The sequence below is a fragment of the Pelophylax lessonae genome, assembly GCF_965119305.1.
Source record: "Pelophylax lessonae genome assembly, chromosome: 1".
NCBI lineage: Eukaryota > Metazoa > Chordata > Amphibia > Anura > Ranidae > Pelophylax > Pelophylax lessonae.
Window position 1 is genome coordinate 819,965,707 of NC_138768.1, and position 15,926 is coordinate 819,981,632.

The window sequence follows — 15,926 nt, forward strand, 5'->3', positions numbered from 1 at the left end:
GGAGAAGCCCACTCTCGGCTTGCAAGACCAGGTTTGCCTGGATCCTCCGAAGTAGGTCCTGAAGGGTTTTGATCCCATAGTCTTGAGACCCTGAGGTACGAAAAAAAACTTCTTATGAGCCAAGAAGGATGGACCATGTCTACGACGGCGCTCCTTGCCCTTTTACTAGCCTGCAGAAGAAAGGTACTCTCCCCCCGTGAGACCCATAATGATGACATCCAGGGAAGCTCCAAACAGGTGATCCCCTATGACAGGGATATCAGATAAGAGCTTCTTAGAAGTCTTGTCCGCAGACTAGCATTTAAGCCAAGAAGCCTAAGGACCACTGCTGAGACAGACAGCCTCACAACCAAAGAGGCATCACATACAAACTGCAGCCCCTGGACCAGCTGGTCGGCCAGCTCAGCAAAGGCAAGGGGAAGCTGCTCCCCCTCCGGTCCCAGCGTAAAACCTTGACCCACTCGGTCAGAGTTTGCGACACCAGGGCAATAGTAAAAACCGGCCTTAGTGCGGAACCAGCCACAGTGTACATATGGTGGGCCACAGCGTCCGCCTTCCTGTCTGATGGGTCCTTAAAGGTCAGGGACTCCTTAAAAGGAATCATGGTTGCTTTGTTTAACCTAGAAACTGGACAGTCCACCACAGGTTGGACAGTCCACTTTTTAAGCAGGGAGTCCTCATAAGCATAGTAAAACGCTTAGGGACCACAAGGGGGCATTTTGGACAACCCCACTGTTTAGCGACAATTTTGTCAAAGTAAACGGGAAAGGGGAAAACCATTGCCGCGCTAAAGGGAAAGTGGGTGCCAAACGGAACCAATGCCTCTGATGGGGCATCAGCTGCATCCCCCATTTTTAACCACTTCAGCCCCAGAAGGTTTTACCCCCTTAATGACCAGGCAATTTTTTTTGTGATTCTGCACTCTGTTGCTTTAACTAACAATTGCGCAGTCGTGCGACACTGTACCCAAACACAACTGATGTCCTTTTTTTCCCACAAATAGAGCTTTCTGTTGGTGGGATTTGATCACCTCTGCATTTTTTAGATTTGGCGCTATAAAACAAAAAGCAAAAGCGACAATTTTGGGAAAAAAAAAAAAATATATTTTTTTTTCTTTTCTTCCTGCTATAATACATTGCCAATAAAAAATATTTAAGCAGTTTAGGCCAATTTGTATTCTGCTAAATATTTTTTGAAGAAAAAAAAAAATCCCAAAAATGTATATTAATTGATTCGTGCAAAATTTATAGCATTTACAAACTATTTGATAGATTTTTGGACTTTATTTTTTTGTTGTTTCCATTAGTAATGGTGGCGATCAGCGATTTTTAGCGGAACTGAGACATCGGGTCATATTTTTCTGCCGCAAAGTGACACTTTTTGGGGGCCAACTACACCAATACAGTGATCAGTGCAAAATAATATGCACTGTCAATGTATAAATGACACTGGCAGGGAAGGGGTTAATACTGGGGATGATCAAGGGGTTAAGTGTGCTCCTAAATTGTGTTTACTAACTGTGGGGGGGGGGGGGGGCTCTGTAACAGGCACACAGAGATTGGTGTTTCAGTTTAAACACACAGTCTCATTGCGCCTGTGACAGGAGAGCTGCCTGCCTTGTTTACATAGGCAGACGGCTCTCCTGTCAGTTTCCCTGAAGATTGTGGGAGGTCGGCAGCGGTCTGGCTCCCGCTGTGTCTAATCACAGCGAGAACGCGGGTCCGCCGGCGCACGCGCCGCCGAAATAACATGCACATAATCACGTAGATCTACGCGATTATGCACAGCTGAGCCGCCCTCTCGCAGTAAATCTGCATGGGGCGGTCGGCAAGTGGTTTAAGTCTCATGCACAGATGCAATCAGTGCATCCACCAGCGCCTTTTCATGCGCGGCTACAGGAGCAGAGGAATCCTCTTTAATATCTGAGAAATCAGGGTGTGTGGACACAGACCCAACAGGGGACTCACGTCCGTGGCGGCTGAATGAGATTCAGGATCTGATGAGGCAGGTGAAGGCGTGGGGGGACACTTTTTGCTAGCCCGTTTCTCCAGGACCAAATCCACATTGGACACCAAAGAATCCAGGACAGCCGTCAGTGCAGTAAGGCATTGTTGGGACCCGGAGCGCGCGGCAGCCTCTGAGAGGGGATTAAGTTGGAAAATGTGCTCCAGGGACTCCATGACTGAAAAAGAGGGACCCAAAAAAAAAAAAAAAGAGTGTAAAATAGTACTAGGGACACCCCCCACCACGCTGGCAGCACCACATGTTGCCAAGCACAGAGCACCAACCGATTCTATAGCAGAGAGGAATAGGACCCCACCAGACACACCACCCACTGATCAGGAACCGCAGCACCAGGCTATCTGCACACACATGCAGCGATCACGAAGAGAAAGATCCAGGAGACAGCACCAGGGGATAAGTAGGGTCTCCCACCGCTGAAATCACCGCTTATATATGCTTCACAGACATGGCCGCCACTATTAGCAATGAGAAACCACTAGAAAATGGCCGCCGAGGCTACACAAACATGGCCCCCGAATCTACAGCACACAGGCTACAAGTAAATGGCGGCAGCAGGCGGCTCCGGGGGGCCCAGGAGGGGTCCCAAGAGCCCTGAAAAACGACACCAGTAGGAAAGGGGGCCCTGGCAGGAGCCCCCACCAGGTACAGCCCCCTCCCAAAAGCCAATCGTCTGTTTGCCGGCAGCGCAGCTACATAACATACCAGGAACAGGGTGGGCACCGCTCCAAACAGAACCTCCTCTCCATGAAAATGGGGGGGGGGGTCTGTTGGCCAGGAGGAATGCTGCGACTCAGGCCGAGGCCAGGATGTATGCGACCTCGCGAGACGTTTTAACTCGCAGGCCAGCCCCCGTCCAGTGGGGCTATGTCACGGCCATCCTAGCACAGAGCTGAGGCCAGCGCGCGCTCGCTGGCCAGACTGGGGTGACCATTGGATTTTAAAAAATATCCAGCCCGTTGCTCAGTCCAGCAGTTGATTGTAGATTCTCACAGGAAAAATAGAAACATCCATTTAAAAGGAAAAAATAAATAAAAAAAAAATCGCCAGGACAGAAGATCCCAGCAAAGAACTAGGTCCTTACTCCTGACTAGGCAGAAAAAAAAATTGAGTGCCTTTACCCCCTGGGACTGCCCATAAGCGTAGTCAAGTATTTTTTCTGCCTAGTGTCCTACTCCTGTAAGGGGCAGTATAAGCCAACGGTTAAGAAGAATCGGCAGCTGCGTCCATCAATGAACGAAAGAGAAATACAGATTTTAATATCTCTACAATATTAGAGCATGCTAAGCTTTAAAACAGAAAAATCCAGCTGGCTGGTAAAAATAGTAACGGATTTGATCTAGTCAAACATGCATGTGAACAGCACAAAGAAAGCACTTACAAAGATGGCCCCCAGTTCCATATGCAGAAGCAGAGGTGTGATGTCAGCAGGAGCCATCTTTCTTCATGCTTTTGAAATGCATGTTTGACTGGATCAAATACATTACTTTTTTTTACCAAATAACAGTGTCTCATCATTAGATAGATAGATAGATAGATAGATAGATAGATATATCTGCTGCGTTATGCGGTTTAATATCTGGTGAGTGCATAGTGGTGTTGGTTAAGTGGGCACTTCCGGTGCTGCACATTTCTTTGACGGTGGAAGCCAGGGAATACAACAAAACTTTATTTGGTCACAATTTAAAGGATTGTACAGAAGATTGATCTTTTCATTTAGGTGGTTGACTAGAAAACCTCGCTTTGTGGATTTTACACTATAATTCACGTATCATTTGCATATTTCAAGTTTTTAATGTATCGATATGCTTTTAATATTGTGGTATACACACTTGAGTATGGCATTGTATATAGAGATTAGAATGCACAATGCGAGAAGCTTACAGGTGTGCAATGAAATCAGATTAAGCAAACTCAGTACAGGCGAGAAGCCTGTAAAAATGTGCAAGACTGAAGTTAAAGCAGAAGTAAACCCATAGAACTAACAGTTTTAAAAAAAGTTATATTTCCGGCATGTGCCAATAATGTAACTGTCACGCTGGATGTGCTCTCAACCAGACTGAGACACCATCCAAAGGCTGGTGTCATAACTGATCATATGTGCGACATTATGGCAGTTCAAGATCAAACAAAACAGAGGCCAAGATGGCAGCTTCCTTGGGTGAAAACGATATGAAGGTTTACTTCCACTTTAAAGCGGAGTTCCAGCCTCATACTCTCAACTGTCCAACGGTCCAGCGATGCCGGCGCCCGAAGCCTCGCTCTTCTCCCTCTCTGCTCTGCGGCGCCGGCATCACTGGTGTGGGCACCCGGCTGTGACAGTTTGCGGCTTCACAGCCGGGTACGCACTGCGCATGCGCGAGTTGCGCTACGCGTCGTGATTGGCCAGCAATCTTCTGGGACCTCTGACATGTCCCAGAAGATTGCTGGGAGGGAGGGGGAGAGGAGAACTTCCGCTCAGGGCGCCGCGGAGCTCCGAGCGGAAGTGGGAGCGGGTACCTGTCAAAACTAGGTACCCGCTCTCCCCCCCCCCCCCCCAAAAAAATGGCATGCAAGGGGGTTATTACTACCTAAAGCGAAGCTCCACTTTTGGGTTGAACTCCGCTTTAAAGCTGGAGTTTAGCTTTAATGACCACTGAGGCATCTCTTTGGACAGTAAAAGGGCAGCTGGCAGAACTTAGCAAAGGAGTAAAGGTCAATCAGCCTTCAGTATCAAAGGGAAATCTAAATCAGATAGGGACCCAAAGCAGACTTTTCTACTTGTCCAGCTGAAAAAGGGCTTCTTTTAATGTCTGCAAAACTTAATTTAAAATAGGTTTCATTGTTAGGGTTTGGTAAAAACTAAAAAAAGATCACAGAAATGGATAATTAGCTAGTCAGCAACTGCACTTACTTTCTGTTTCTTGGGTTATTTGGTCCTCATCCTTCTGCATTTTTGAAGACATGACTATAGTTAGCTTGCTGTTGTGTTCTTTTCGTACTGTAGATTTTGGTGCCCTAAATGACAGAAAGGTTAAGTGATGTAAAAAATTAAACTGGTTTCAGAACAGTAGCTGTGTGCCTTATAATATAATTTTCTAATTCACCGCAAAACCCTTTCCTTGAACTTCATTGAGGAACCTAGGAAGCCGGTAACGGTCGTGTCATACTGCTGCCTACAAGGAGTATCAGGCACTGGCAAACAAAATTGCCGGCCTGCCTAAGATAACTCCTTCAACTGGAATCCAAATGACTTACACTAAGTAAAGTATGCATTTAATGTCAGATTATAGACCTTGCAAGATTTCCTAGCTCTTAGCATCAAGGGAATAATTGATTTAGATATATGTCCCGTGCACCAGAACCTGGGCTTCAACAGCTGAGCCGTTCAAGCCAGGGATTGAAGCAGACTGGTAATCAGTCCTCGAGTAAGAAGATTCAATTGACCTGGAGGAGCCTACAAAACATCCGATAGCAGTTTTTATCAAGGCGACGTACCAAATTTGCCTTGGCCATTCATCAACTAGGAGGATGCCCCCTCCATCTTGATCCTGCCAAAAACAGTCAAAGAGGGTGTTTCAAGGGAGAAAGGTGTAGATCAGAATTTACTGATCCCATAGAGCCACCAGAGCACCACTGCTTCCTCTTCAGAATCCCTGCACCAGAAAACAAACCCGATTACTTTATATTTAATCTGGAGGTCAGGAAGTCCCCCTTCAGTGGCCCCCACCTGTGACACAGGTCCTGAAACACCTCCAGACACTTCAGTATTGTCCATTTACCAATTGGCCATGCCTGGGGTGTAAATGGCAGACAAGGCTGGAATGTGAAGTTCTGCCAAGGACAGGGCTAGCTTTACCCCTCTTATCAAGTGGAGACTTCGGTTTGCTCCCAGCAGTGGATGTATGCAACTATTGCAGTGTTGTCTGGCTGAAGACAGATCAGATGACCCTCCAAACCAGGTGCTCCAGCAGTAAAGGAACAACCAAAACACCCAAATATTTTGAATGTCGATAGGGAGACATGAGTCTTTCAACATCCAAATCTTCTGTACCAGCGGGGTACCCAAGACTCTTGCCTAGAAAGACAAGCAGGTACAGTGCCTTGCGAAAGTATTCGGCCCCCTTGAACTTTACAACCTTTTGCCACATTTCAGGCTTCAAACAAAGATATAAAACTGTAATTTTTTGTGAAGAATCAACAAGTGGGACACAAACATGAAGTGGAACAAAATTTATTGGATATTTCAAACTTTAACAAATAAAAAACTGAAAAATTGGGCATGCAAAATTATTCAGCCCCCTTAAGTTAATACTTTGTAGAGCCACCTTTTGCTGCGATTACAGCAGAAAGTCGCTTGGGGTATGTCTCTATCAGTTTTGCACACCGAGAGACTGAAATTTTTGCCCATTACTCCTTCCAAAACCGCTCAAGCTCAGTGAGGTTGGATGGAGAGCATTTGTGAACAGCAGTTTTCAGTTCTTTCCACAGATTCTCGATTGGATTCAGGTCTGGACTTTGACTTGGCCATTCTAACACCTGGATATGTTTGTTTGTGAACCATTCCATTGTAGATTTTGCTTTATGTTTTGGATCATTGTCTTGTTGGAAGACAAATCTCTGTCCCAGTCTCAGGTCTTTAGCAGACTCCATCAGGTTTTCTTCCACAATGGTCCTGTATTTGGCTCCATCCATCTTCCCATCAATTTTAACAATCTTCCCTGTCCCTGCTGAAGAAAAGCAGGCCCAAACCATGATGCTGCCACCACCATGTTTGACAGTGGGGATGGTGTGTTCAGGGTGATGAGCTGTGTTGCTTTTACGCCAAACAACCTTTTGCATTGTTGCCAAAAAGTTTGATTTTGGTTTCATCTGACCAGAGCACCTTCTTCCACATGTTTGGTGTCTCCCAGGTGGCTTGTGGCAAACTTTAAACAACACTTTTTATGGATATCTTTAAGAAATGGCTTTCTTCTTGCCACTCTTCCATAAAGGCCAGATTTGTGCAGTATACGACTGATTGTTGTCCTATGGACAGAGTCTCCCACCTCAGCTGTAGATCTCTGCAGTTCATCCAGAGTGATCATGGGCCTCTTGGCTGCATCTCTGATCAGTCTTCTCCTTGTATGAGCTGAAAGTTTAGAGGGACGGCCAGGTCTTCGTAGATGGTCTGATACTCCTTCCATTTCAATATTATCGCTTGCACACTGCTCCTTGGGATGTTTAAAGCTTGGGAGATCTTTTTGTATCGAAATCCAGCTTTAAACTTCTCAACAGTATCTCGGACCTGCCTGGTGTGTTCCTTGTTCTTCATGATGCTCTCTGCGCATTAAACGGACCTCTGAGACTATCACAGTGCAGGTGCATTTATACGGAGACTTGATTACACACAGGTGGATTCTATTTATCATCATTAGTCATTTAGGTCAACATTGGATCATTCAGAGATCCTCACTGAACTTCTGGAGAGAGTTTGCTGCACTGAAAGTAAAGGGGCTGAATAATTTTGCACGCCCAGTTTATTTGTTAACAAAGTTTGAAATATCCAATAAATTTCGTTCCACTTCATGATTGTGTCCCACTTGTTGATTCTTCACAAAAAATTACAGTTTTATATCTTTATGTTTGAAGCCTGAAATGTGGCAAAAGGTTGCAAAGTTCAAGGGGGCCGAATACTTTCGCAAGGCACTGTCTCCGTTGTGAAGATATTTCAAAAGACACAAAAGGAGGGACTAACGACTCTAGAGCTGAAATTCTGAGCCACCAAGCCAAGGACAGACTGGTCCTTTGTTCCAGAGAAATTGGTCCTTCAGAGGACTGTTCTGAACCTGTCCCATGAAGTAGAAAGTTGTGTTGTAGAGGTCTGGAGTGAAACTGGTAAAATGGGACTGCCTCAAAAGGAGGCTACCATACGCCATAGAAATCTGATGCAGAAGCAAAGAACCCAGTGACTCCTAGACTGAAGAGTACAAGCTTAGAAGCAGAGAGTTTGAAGTTTCTCCTGGGGAAGATGCATCTAGGACTAGACCCAGATACTTCAATACCCCAGACATTCAAATATAGTCTCTAGCTTAATATCTGCGCTGAGCACTAAGGAATACGTTGTTCCCCAGAACCTCTTTAGACTGTTCCCTCAGCGAGTAGTTTTCAAAAATAATAATGCCCTAAGAGCAAAGAAAAGCTAGTTTTGGAGCCAGCACCTTGGGAAACAACCAAGGTGCAGTAGATAGGGCAAATAGATGACCCCTCAGAGACAGGTTTACCCCAAAGGGACTAGAGAAAGTTGGCATTGGACAAAGTCTAAGTGGCTTGGAGGTCGCTAAAGCAACAGGCAGATCAGATACATAATCAGGCAGGAAAGGGTATGATAGCAAGCCACAGCCAACAAATTAGCTATTTGGTCTAAAATGCATGACTAAATGTAAAAAAAAAACCTCCTTAGATGGAGTAGAAGAAGCGGCTACACCCAACAGAGCTAGAAAAGACTCCAAAGATGGCACAGACTCTAGTATTCCCCCCCATGAGGATTCTAGAAAGCAGATGTCATCTGCAGCAGTAGGCATGCTGCAAGTAGCACCGTTCAAGGAGTGTGGGCTGGGGCCACCCGGCACAGCAGAACTACCCCCTATGTCTAGGACTAGAAAAATGACACCAGCATGGCAGTAAAGCAACATACAGTAGCTCAGTGTACAAGGCAAGAACATCCAGAGGTGGTGATCAAGTCACTATCGAATGGGCAGCAGGAACAGACCCTTCAGAGATCAAAAAGGTTCCACAAAGCAGCAGTGGAGTGATGCTTCCACCAGTACACAGCCTGGAAGCATCTAACAAGAAACCCATTGCCTGAAGGTAAAATTCCAAGCTAGCCATGCAAAGTTGAGTCCAGTGGAGCCTGGGTATCACACCCCAAACTTAGGTTAAGGAAAAGCCGATTCAGATAGCTGCCCAGCATACACCAACTTAGGCAGCGATGTAGCAGGAATCTTGATTACGAAAAATCCAAAGAAAAAAAAAAACAACAAGAGAAATAAATGTAAAAAACTATTTTAGCTCAGCATCTGGAGTGTGCTGTCCAGTTCTGGGCTCCGGTCCTCAGGAAGGATGTGCTGGAACTGGAGAGAGTCCAGAGAAGGGCAACAAAAATAATTAGGGGAATGGAGGACATCAGCTATGAGGAAAGACTACAAGCACTGAACCTATTCTCTCTGGAGAAGAGACGATTGAGGGGGGATATGATATCAATGTACAAATACTGTACTGGTGACCCGAGCATAAGGAACAAACTATTCAGAGAAAGGGAATACAATAAGACACGTGGCCACTCACTAAAACTAGAGGAAAAATGGTTTAACCTTAAAAAACGTAAGGGGTTCTTCACTGTCAGAGCGGTAAGGATGTGGAATTCGCTTCCACAAGCAGGGGTATCAGCAGGGAGCATCGATAGTTTCAAAAAAACTATTAGATGGGCACCTTAAAGACCACAACATACAGGGGTATACAATGTACGGTTAACAGCAAACACACACACATCATAGGTTGAACTGGATGGACTGGTGTCTTTTTTCAACCTCACAAACTATGTAACCTTCTGGAGCTGAAGTAGTTAATGCCGAAAAGCAAAATACACACATAGAAAGCCAATTACTGTCTTAGAAAAGATAGCGTGAAAGAAAAATAATATGCTTTCACTACAGCTCAAATAATATGACAAGGACACTGCGTTTCTGGTAAGATCAGCAGGTATTCCCTGCACTTTTTGAAAATGTTCTGAGTCTAAAAATGAAAACGAATGCAGCCACCTGGATTAGTGGGACAAGGACTGGTTGCTGCAATGTATTACGCTTTTGTTCTTTGGTTTGTTTACTTTGTTTGTTCTTTTATTTAAACTTGTGACCGAACGGCAAAAGGAGAAGTAGAAGAATACCGAGTCTATGATTACATCACTCTGCTTTCTCCTCCTACCAGCATATTCCCTGTTAGCACATAATCAATATTGCACAGCTGGTTGTCATCTTGTGCTGCTTCTCCCTCTCCTAGTTCTCACTCAGCTGTACAGTGATTCCAGGAAAATACTACTAAATCAAATTTAAGTACTTGAACTGCTTACATTAAAAAAAAATATATATATATATATATTTTTATAATAATCATAATGCATTCCTTTGTGTCTTTTATATCGGTCTGGAGTTCGGATATAAATACAATTTTAAATGCTGCTGGTTATTATCCGAAATCTCAGAATCAGGAGTGAGAAATCAAAACTGCAAACTTCCTGCTTTAAATTGTTTTGGAGGAGTACACGGTCTAGAGCCTACAGGGAAAGTGGACTCATAGAATTGTCCCTATGTCTTACTTGCAGTTAGGACATTTCTTAGATGCCATCTGGATCTTCCAGAAATCCGAAATCAGTTTATTTCGTGTCACACATATATTTTTCACCTGCAAGAAAAAAAAATTGAAGGAAAATTGGGACAAAAACTTTCATCGTCTGGAGAAAATTTGTGTAGGTATGATTTTTCACCATGGGAGGGAGGGGGGGGGGCGTGGGTTACAGTGGCTAAATGGCTAGCACTTCTGCCTGACAGCACTAGGGTCGTGGGTTTGAATCCTAACCACGACATTCCTCCCACACTCCAAAGACATGTTGGTAGATTACTTGACCCTAACATACGCATGTATAAATAAGAATTAGGGAGCTTAGATTGTTATCTCCGTGAGGACAGACTGATGCGACAGGTAAAATATATGTGTAAAGTGCTGCATAAATGGTCGGCGCTTTATATGTACAAATAATAAATAAAATAATAAATTGTATAGAAAACTGACAGTAGCTTTAGGCTGCATTCACATGTCAGCTTATAATCACGGGCAGAACCGATGCGGTTCCGCCCGCGATTCGGAGATTTATTGCAAATCGCGGGACGCTTAGCGTTGCCCGTTGATTTGCAATAGCCCCCCAAACGCCGAGCGATGTTGCCGCGATTTACGCCCGCCGAATCGCGGCAACATCGCGCAAACAAAATCGCGGGACGCAATACGCTCCAAAGAAGCTCTTGTACTTTTTTGGAGCGTATTGCGTCCCGCGATTTTGTTTGCGCGATGTTCCCGCGATTCGGCGGGCGTAAATCGCGGCAACATCGCTCGGCGTTTGGGGGGCTATTGCAAATCAACAGGCAACGCTAGGCGTCCCGCGATTTGCAATAAATCTCCGAATCGCGGGCGGAACCGCGGCGGTTCTGCCCGCGATTATAAACTGACATGTGAATGCAGCCTTACCTTTTCGGTCATGTCCATTCTTTTTGTTTCTGACATTTTTTTAACAGATTGTGATGAAAGGAATATAACATTTCGTGGCTCTAAATTTTTAAAGGGGCTGTAAGGAGCGCCGTAGCCCATCCACAGTCCAAAGATCTACTGTAACACGTCCACAGTCTCTCTTTACTTAAATATCTTTAGCCCAGTATTACTATTTTGCACTGTACATTATGTGCTACCTAACGTGAGGACTTTTTAAACCATCTTGCTATAACTTAATGGGATTGTTATTTTAAAAAAATAAATTAAAAAACTTTACAAACATGTCATACTTACCTGCCCTGTGCAGTTGGTTTTGCAGAGCAGCCAAGATCCTCCTCTTCTTGGGTCCCTTTTCGCTGCTCCTAGTCCCTCCCTTTTGTTGAATGTCCCCACAGCAAGCAGCTTGCTATATGGGCACCCGAGCCGAGCTTCAGCTCCGTGTATCCATTCAGACATGGAGCTGTTGTTCAGCCCCACCCCCCTCTCTCTACTGATTGGCTAACTGACTTTGATTGATACTGCTGTGTCTCAGCCAATCAGGAGGGAGAGTCCCGGATGGCGGAGGGACTCCTGGACATCACTGGAGATTGGGCTCAGGTAAGTATTAGGGGGGCTGAGGAGGCTGCTACACACAGAAGGCTTTTTATCATGATGCATAGAATGCATTAGGATAAAAAAAAAACCTTCCCGACTTTACAACTCCTTTAACCACTTGCCGACCAGCCGCTTGGCTAGAGGGGGAGTCAATCGGCGGGTCCAGGGGCCACGATGTCTGCCGGGCACCCCGCGATCACTCCCCATGAAGACAGAACAGCGGTCTGCCAGTGTAAACAGACCGCTGTTCTGTCAGTGATGAACACAGGGATCCTGTGTTCCTCCTATTTAGGAACACAGGTCTCTGTGTTCATTCAGCAAGCCCATTCCCCCACACAGTTAGAAAGCACCCCCTAGGCACACAATTAACCCTTTGATAGTCCCTGGTGTTATCCCCATCCCTGCCAGTCTCATCAGTACAGTAACAGTGCATATTTTTTAGCACTGATTACTGTAGTAATGTCACTGGTCCACCAAAACTGTCAGTTAGGTGTCCAATCTGTCCAAACACAATGTCGCAGTCAAAATCGCTGATTACCGCCACCACTTGCCGACCGCTCACTCGAGCTCTACTGCGGCAAAGTGGTTAGTTATCGTCCAGCGACGTAGACCTACGTTGCTGGACTCCTCCCCTTGTGGGCCAGAGGCTCGCTCCCGCTGTATTCATTCACAGCGGGAGTCAGGCCAGGGGAGGAGCGGGCGATCATCGGGGAATCGAGTTTGGAGATCCGCCCGCTTGTGTAAACAAAGCGGGCGGATCTCCTAAGTGACAGTGACAGATTGCAGGGTTCAGCTTAGCTGAACCTTCGATCTGTCCCTGTGTCACTCAGTCACCTCCCCCCACACACGTTAGTAAGCACCAGGCATGCATTAACCCCTCCCTCTCCAATAAAATTAACCTCTTCCCTGCCAGTGTCATTTTTACAGTAACAGTGCATATGTATAGCACTGATTACTGTATTAATGTCACTGGTAACCCCAAAAGTGTCAAAAATGTCAGTCAAGGGTCCGATCTGTCCGCCGCAATGTCGCAGTACCGCACACAAAAAAAAAAAAAAAAACACCAAAAATGACAGAAATCTTTCCCTTAGTTAGTAAACGCAATAACTTTTGCGCAAACCAATCAAAATACGCTTATTGTGATTTTTTTTACCAAACATAGGTAGCAGAAAACAAATTGGCCAAAAAAAAAAAAATTTTAAACATTTTTTTTGGGGGGAATTTCATATTAAAAAAAAATGTGAAAAATAGTTATTTTTTCAAAATTTACGCTCTTTTTGTTTATAGCGCAAAAAGTAAAAAATCGCACAGGTGATCAAATACCACCAAAAGAAAGCTCTGTTTGTGGGAAAAAAAAGGACATAAATTTTGTTTGGGTACGGCATTGCATGACCGCGCAATTGTCCGTTAAAGTGCCGAATCACAAAAAGTGGCCCAGACGTAAGACAGCAAAATCCTCCGGTGGTAAATTGGTTAAGGTAATGCAGTGCTGTATTGCAAAAAAACGGGGTAAAACCTTCCGGTCCTTAAGTGGTTAAACTGTGTGTTTCAGTGAATACAACAAAAAGAGAGAAAAAAAAAAAAAAAACATAACAATGACTTGAACAGCACAAACTCCATTATTAAAAAAAATAAAAGTATTACTCACAAATGACCCAACTTTCTTCTTTGAATAAGCTTTAAGCACTTTTTTGGTGTAAGTTTCCAACTCTTCATGAATCTCATTTCCACTGGCAGAAGAATTTCCTTCCAAGAACTAGGGGAAGATTGACAACTTGAAATGTTTATGTCATGTACTAAGCTAGAATAGAATGTTCAACATTATAATAAAAAAAAAAAAAAAAACACACACAACACAACACACACACACACCAAAATGTGGAATTCACTTTTTCTATTTTTAAACCTGTGCACATTATGAAAAAGAATGGGCTACGCAGGGTCTCAAAGAGTGATCCATTATTCCTTAGCTGCTTAGCGTTCACTCACCCGACTAAGGACTGCCTCCAGCTCATGAACTTCTTTGAGGGCACCACATTCCAGGACCTTCAGCTGGCTGAGCAGGAGATGAATGACGGAGCGGGGACATGTCAAAAGGTGGCAATGAAAGCATGAGCCCCGCACCAGAAGGTACAGTTTCTAGAAAATAAAACAAAAAGTTAGTTCACAGAAGCCATGATTTATCCCTTTAGAGATTCTGAAGTAAATAAAAGTATCTGTTGATCTGTCAGAAATCCAGTGAATTCCTATCGTTCCATTTCAGTGGACTACACAGTGCTTCTGCTATACTGAAATCCCGAGCAATCCCCAATTTTCCATTGCTGGACTACAGAGCACCTCTCCCCAGGCTCTGTAGTCCAGCACATCTCTAAAATACATGGACATTTTACCATGTTTTAAACAATGCTGGTCATTTCTTAGACAACCCTATTATTAGACATATAATCAATTTCTGTTAATTATGAACAACTTAGCAGCTAAAACTCAATCTCAAACTCTAGTCTTAAAGCGGAGTTCCAGCCATTTACTCACCTGTCCAACGGTCCAGCGATGCGGCCGCCGGAAGCCTCGATCCTCTCCCTCGGCGCCGGCATCACTGCTGTGGGCACCCGGCTGTTACAGTTTGCGGCTTCACAGCCGGGTACCCACTGCGCATGCGCGAGTCGCGCTGTGCGCCGTGATTGGCCGGCAATCTTCTGGGACCTCTGACGTGTCCCAGAAGATTGCAGGGAGGGAGGGGGGAGAGGAGAACTTCCGCTCAGGGCGCCGCTCCCCCCCCCCCAAAAAATGACATGCCAAATGTGGCATGTCGGGGGGTCAGGACTCCCTAAAGCGGAAGTTCCACTTTTGGGTGGAACTCCGCTTTAACTTCTTTGCGCCAGGCACCTCCCGGCCCTTTAAGAGGTTTATGCTGCAGGGAGGCAGGGGCTTAAGATCACATGACCACCGTGATTGGCTGTCACATGATCCAAAAACTGCAGTGATCAGGAGCTTTCGGTTAGGCACCGTAACTGACCGGGGAGCATGCATACACTCTCGGCACCGCTCTAGTGACAGCAATTGATGCAAATATGAGGCCTCTTGGTGCAAAGGACCAGGCGCAGGGAGGTCGCATATTTGCGTGCAGCCAGCGCCAAGGGGTTGAAAGAAGTTTTGGATATGAAAAAAAAAAAAACACACATACTCGCCTAAGTAGATACAGCATAGCTCTGATGCAGCAGCTGTTGTCCCCCGCTGCCTCTACACCAAGAACTGAGCGATCAAAGACCACTGATCACTCGGTTCTCAGTCTTCAGTGAGCAGAGAGCTGGCAACTGTCATTCGCCGGCTCTCTGCGGCTTGCAAAAAAGCTGAGCCAGCTCCTGGTCAGCCATGTGGGCAGATCCAGACATTATTATCTGAAGAGCCTGGACCGCCCATGTGACATTAGCCATCAGAGACTTTAGCCCGCTTTTGGCTTAATAAGGGTCACAGGAGTGCAGAATGAAGTGTACTCCTGTTATTCACAGAAGAAGTGGGGCAAAAAGAGCTTTGGCCCTGCTTGTCTTTTAAATTAGATCCAAAGTAACTGGTTGATATTTAGTTTGCTAAAGCTGGTGTATAAAATTAACTGTCATGGCTTTTTCAAGCTCATAAACAAAGCACCACCCCAAATCTACATGTTGTGGGTCTCTTTCAACCACTTCCCCATCACTGTACGCCGTTAATCCTGGCTGCTGAAAAGAGGTTCATACTGCACTCCGAGGGGTTATTTATAGAATAAAAAGGAAATTGAGGGGAGAGGGGCTTAAATACCCCAAATCATTGAGACCATATCCAACACACGTGCCATTCAACCTAAGCAAACCCATCAACATTAACCATTTAACCCTATTTAAATCCTGGTGTTCATCCTCTTCATCTGTATACACTGCGTTCTGACTGGCTGACAATGTTTAAAATCCTTTAGCAGTAAATAAATATGTATCTGAGCTGCACATTTAACCCTTTATCGCATCTCCCAGTGGCCTTTTAACCACTTGACCTCCGGAGGA

The 15,926-nt window shown here is 45.1% G+C and overlaps 1 protein-coding gene across 1 annotated transcript in view; it reads right to left on the reverse strand.

Annotated features, from left to right (window-relative positions):
* The window catches only part of POLR1A (RNA polymerase I subunit A), a 257,236-nt gene that overhangs the window by 228,576 nt on the left and 12,734 nt on the right, over positions 1–15,926 (reverse strand). Inside the window, exons 3-6 of the mRNA XM_082267319.1 lie at positions 13,882–14,031; positions 13,541–13,648; positions 10,355–10,440; positions 4,916–5,019 (exon numbers count right to left, since the gene is read on the reverse strand). Coding sequence (XP_082123445.1) covers positions 4,916–5,019; positions 10,355–10,440; positions 13,541–13,648; positions 13,882–14,031 — 448 coding nt within the window. The remainder of the gene's footprint in view (positions 1–4,915; positions 5,020–10,354; positions 10,441–13,540; positions 13,649–13,881; positions 14,032–15,926) is intronic.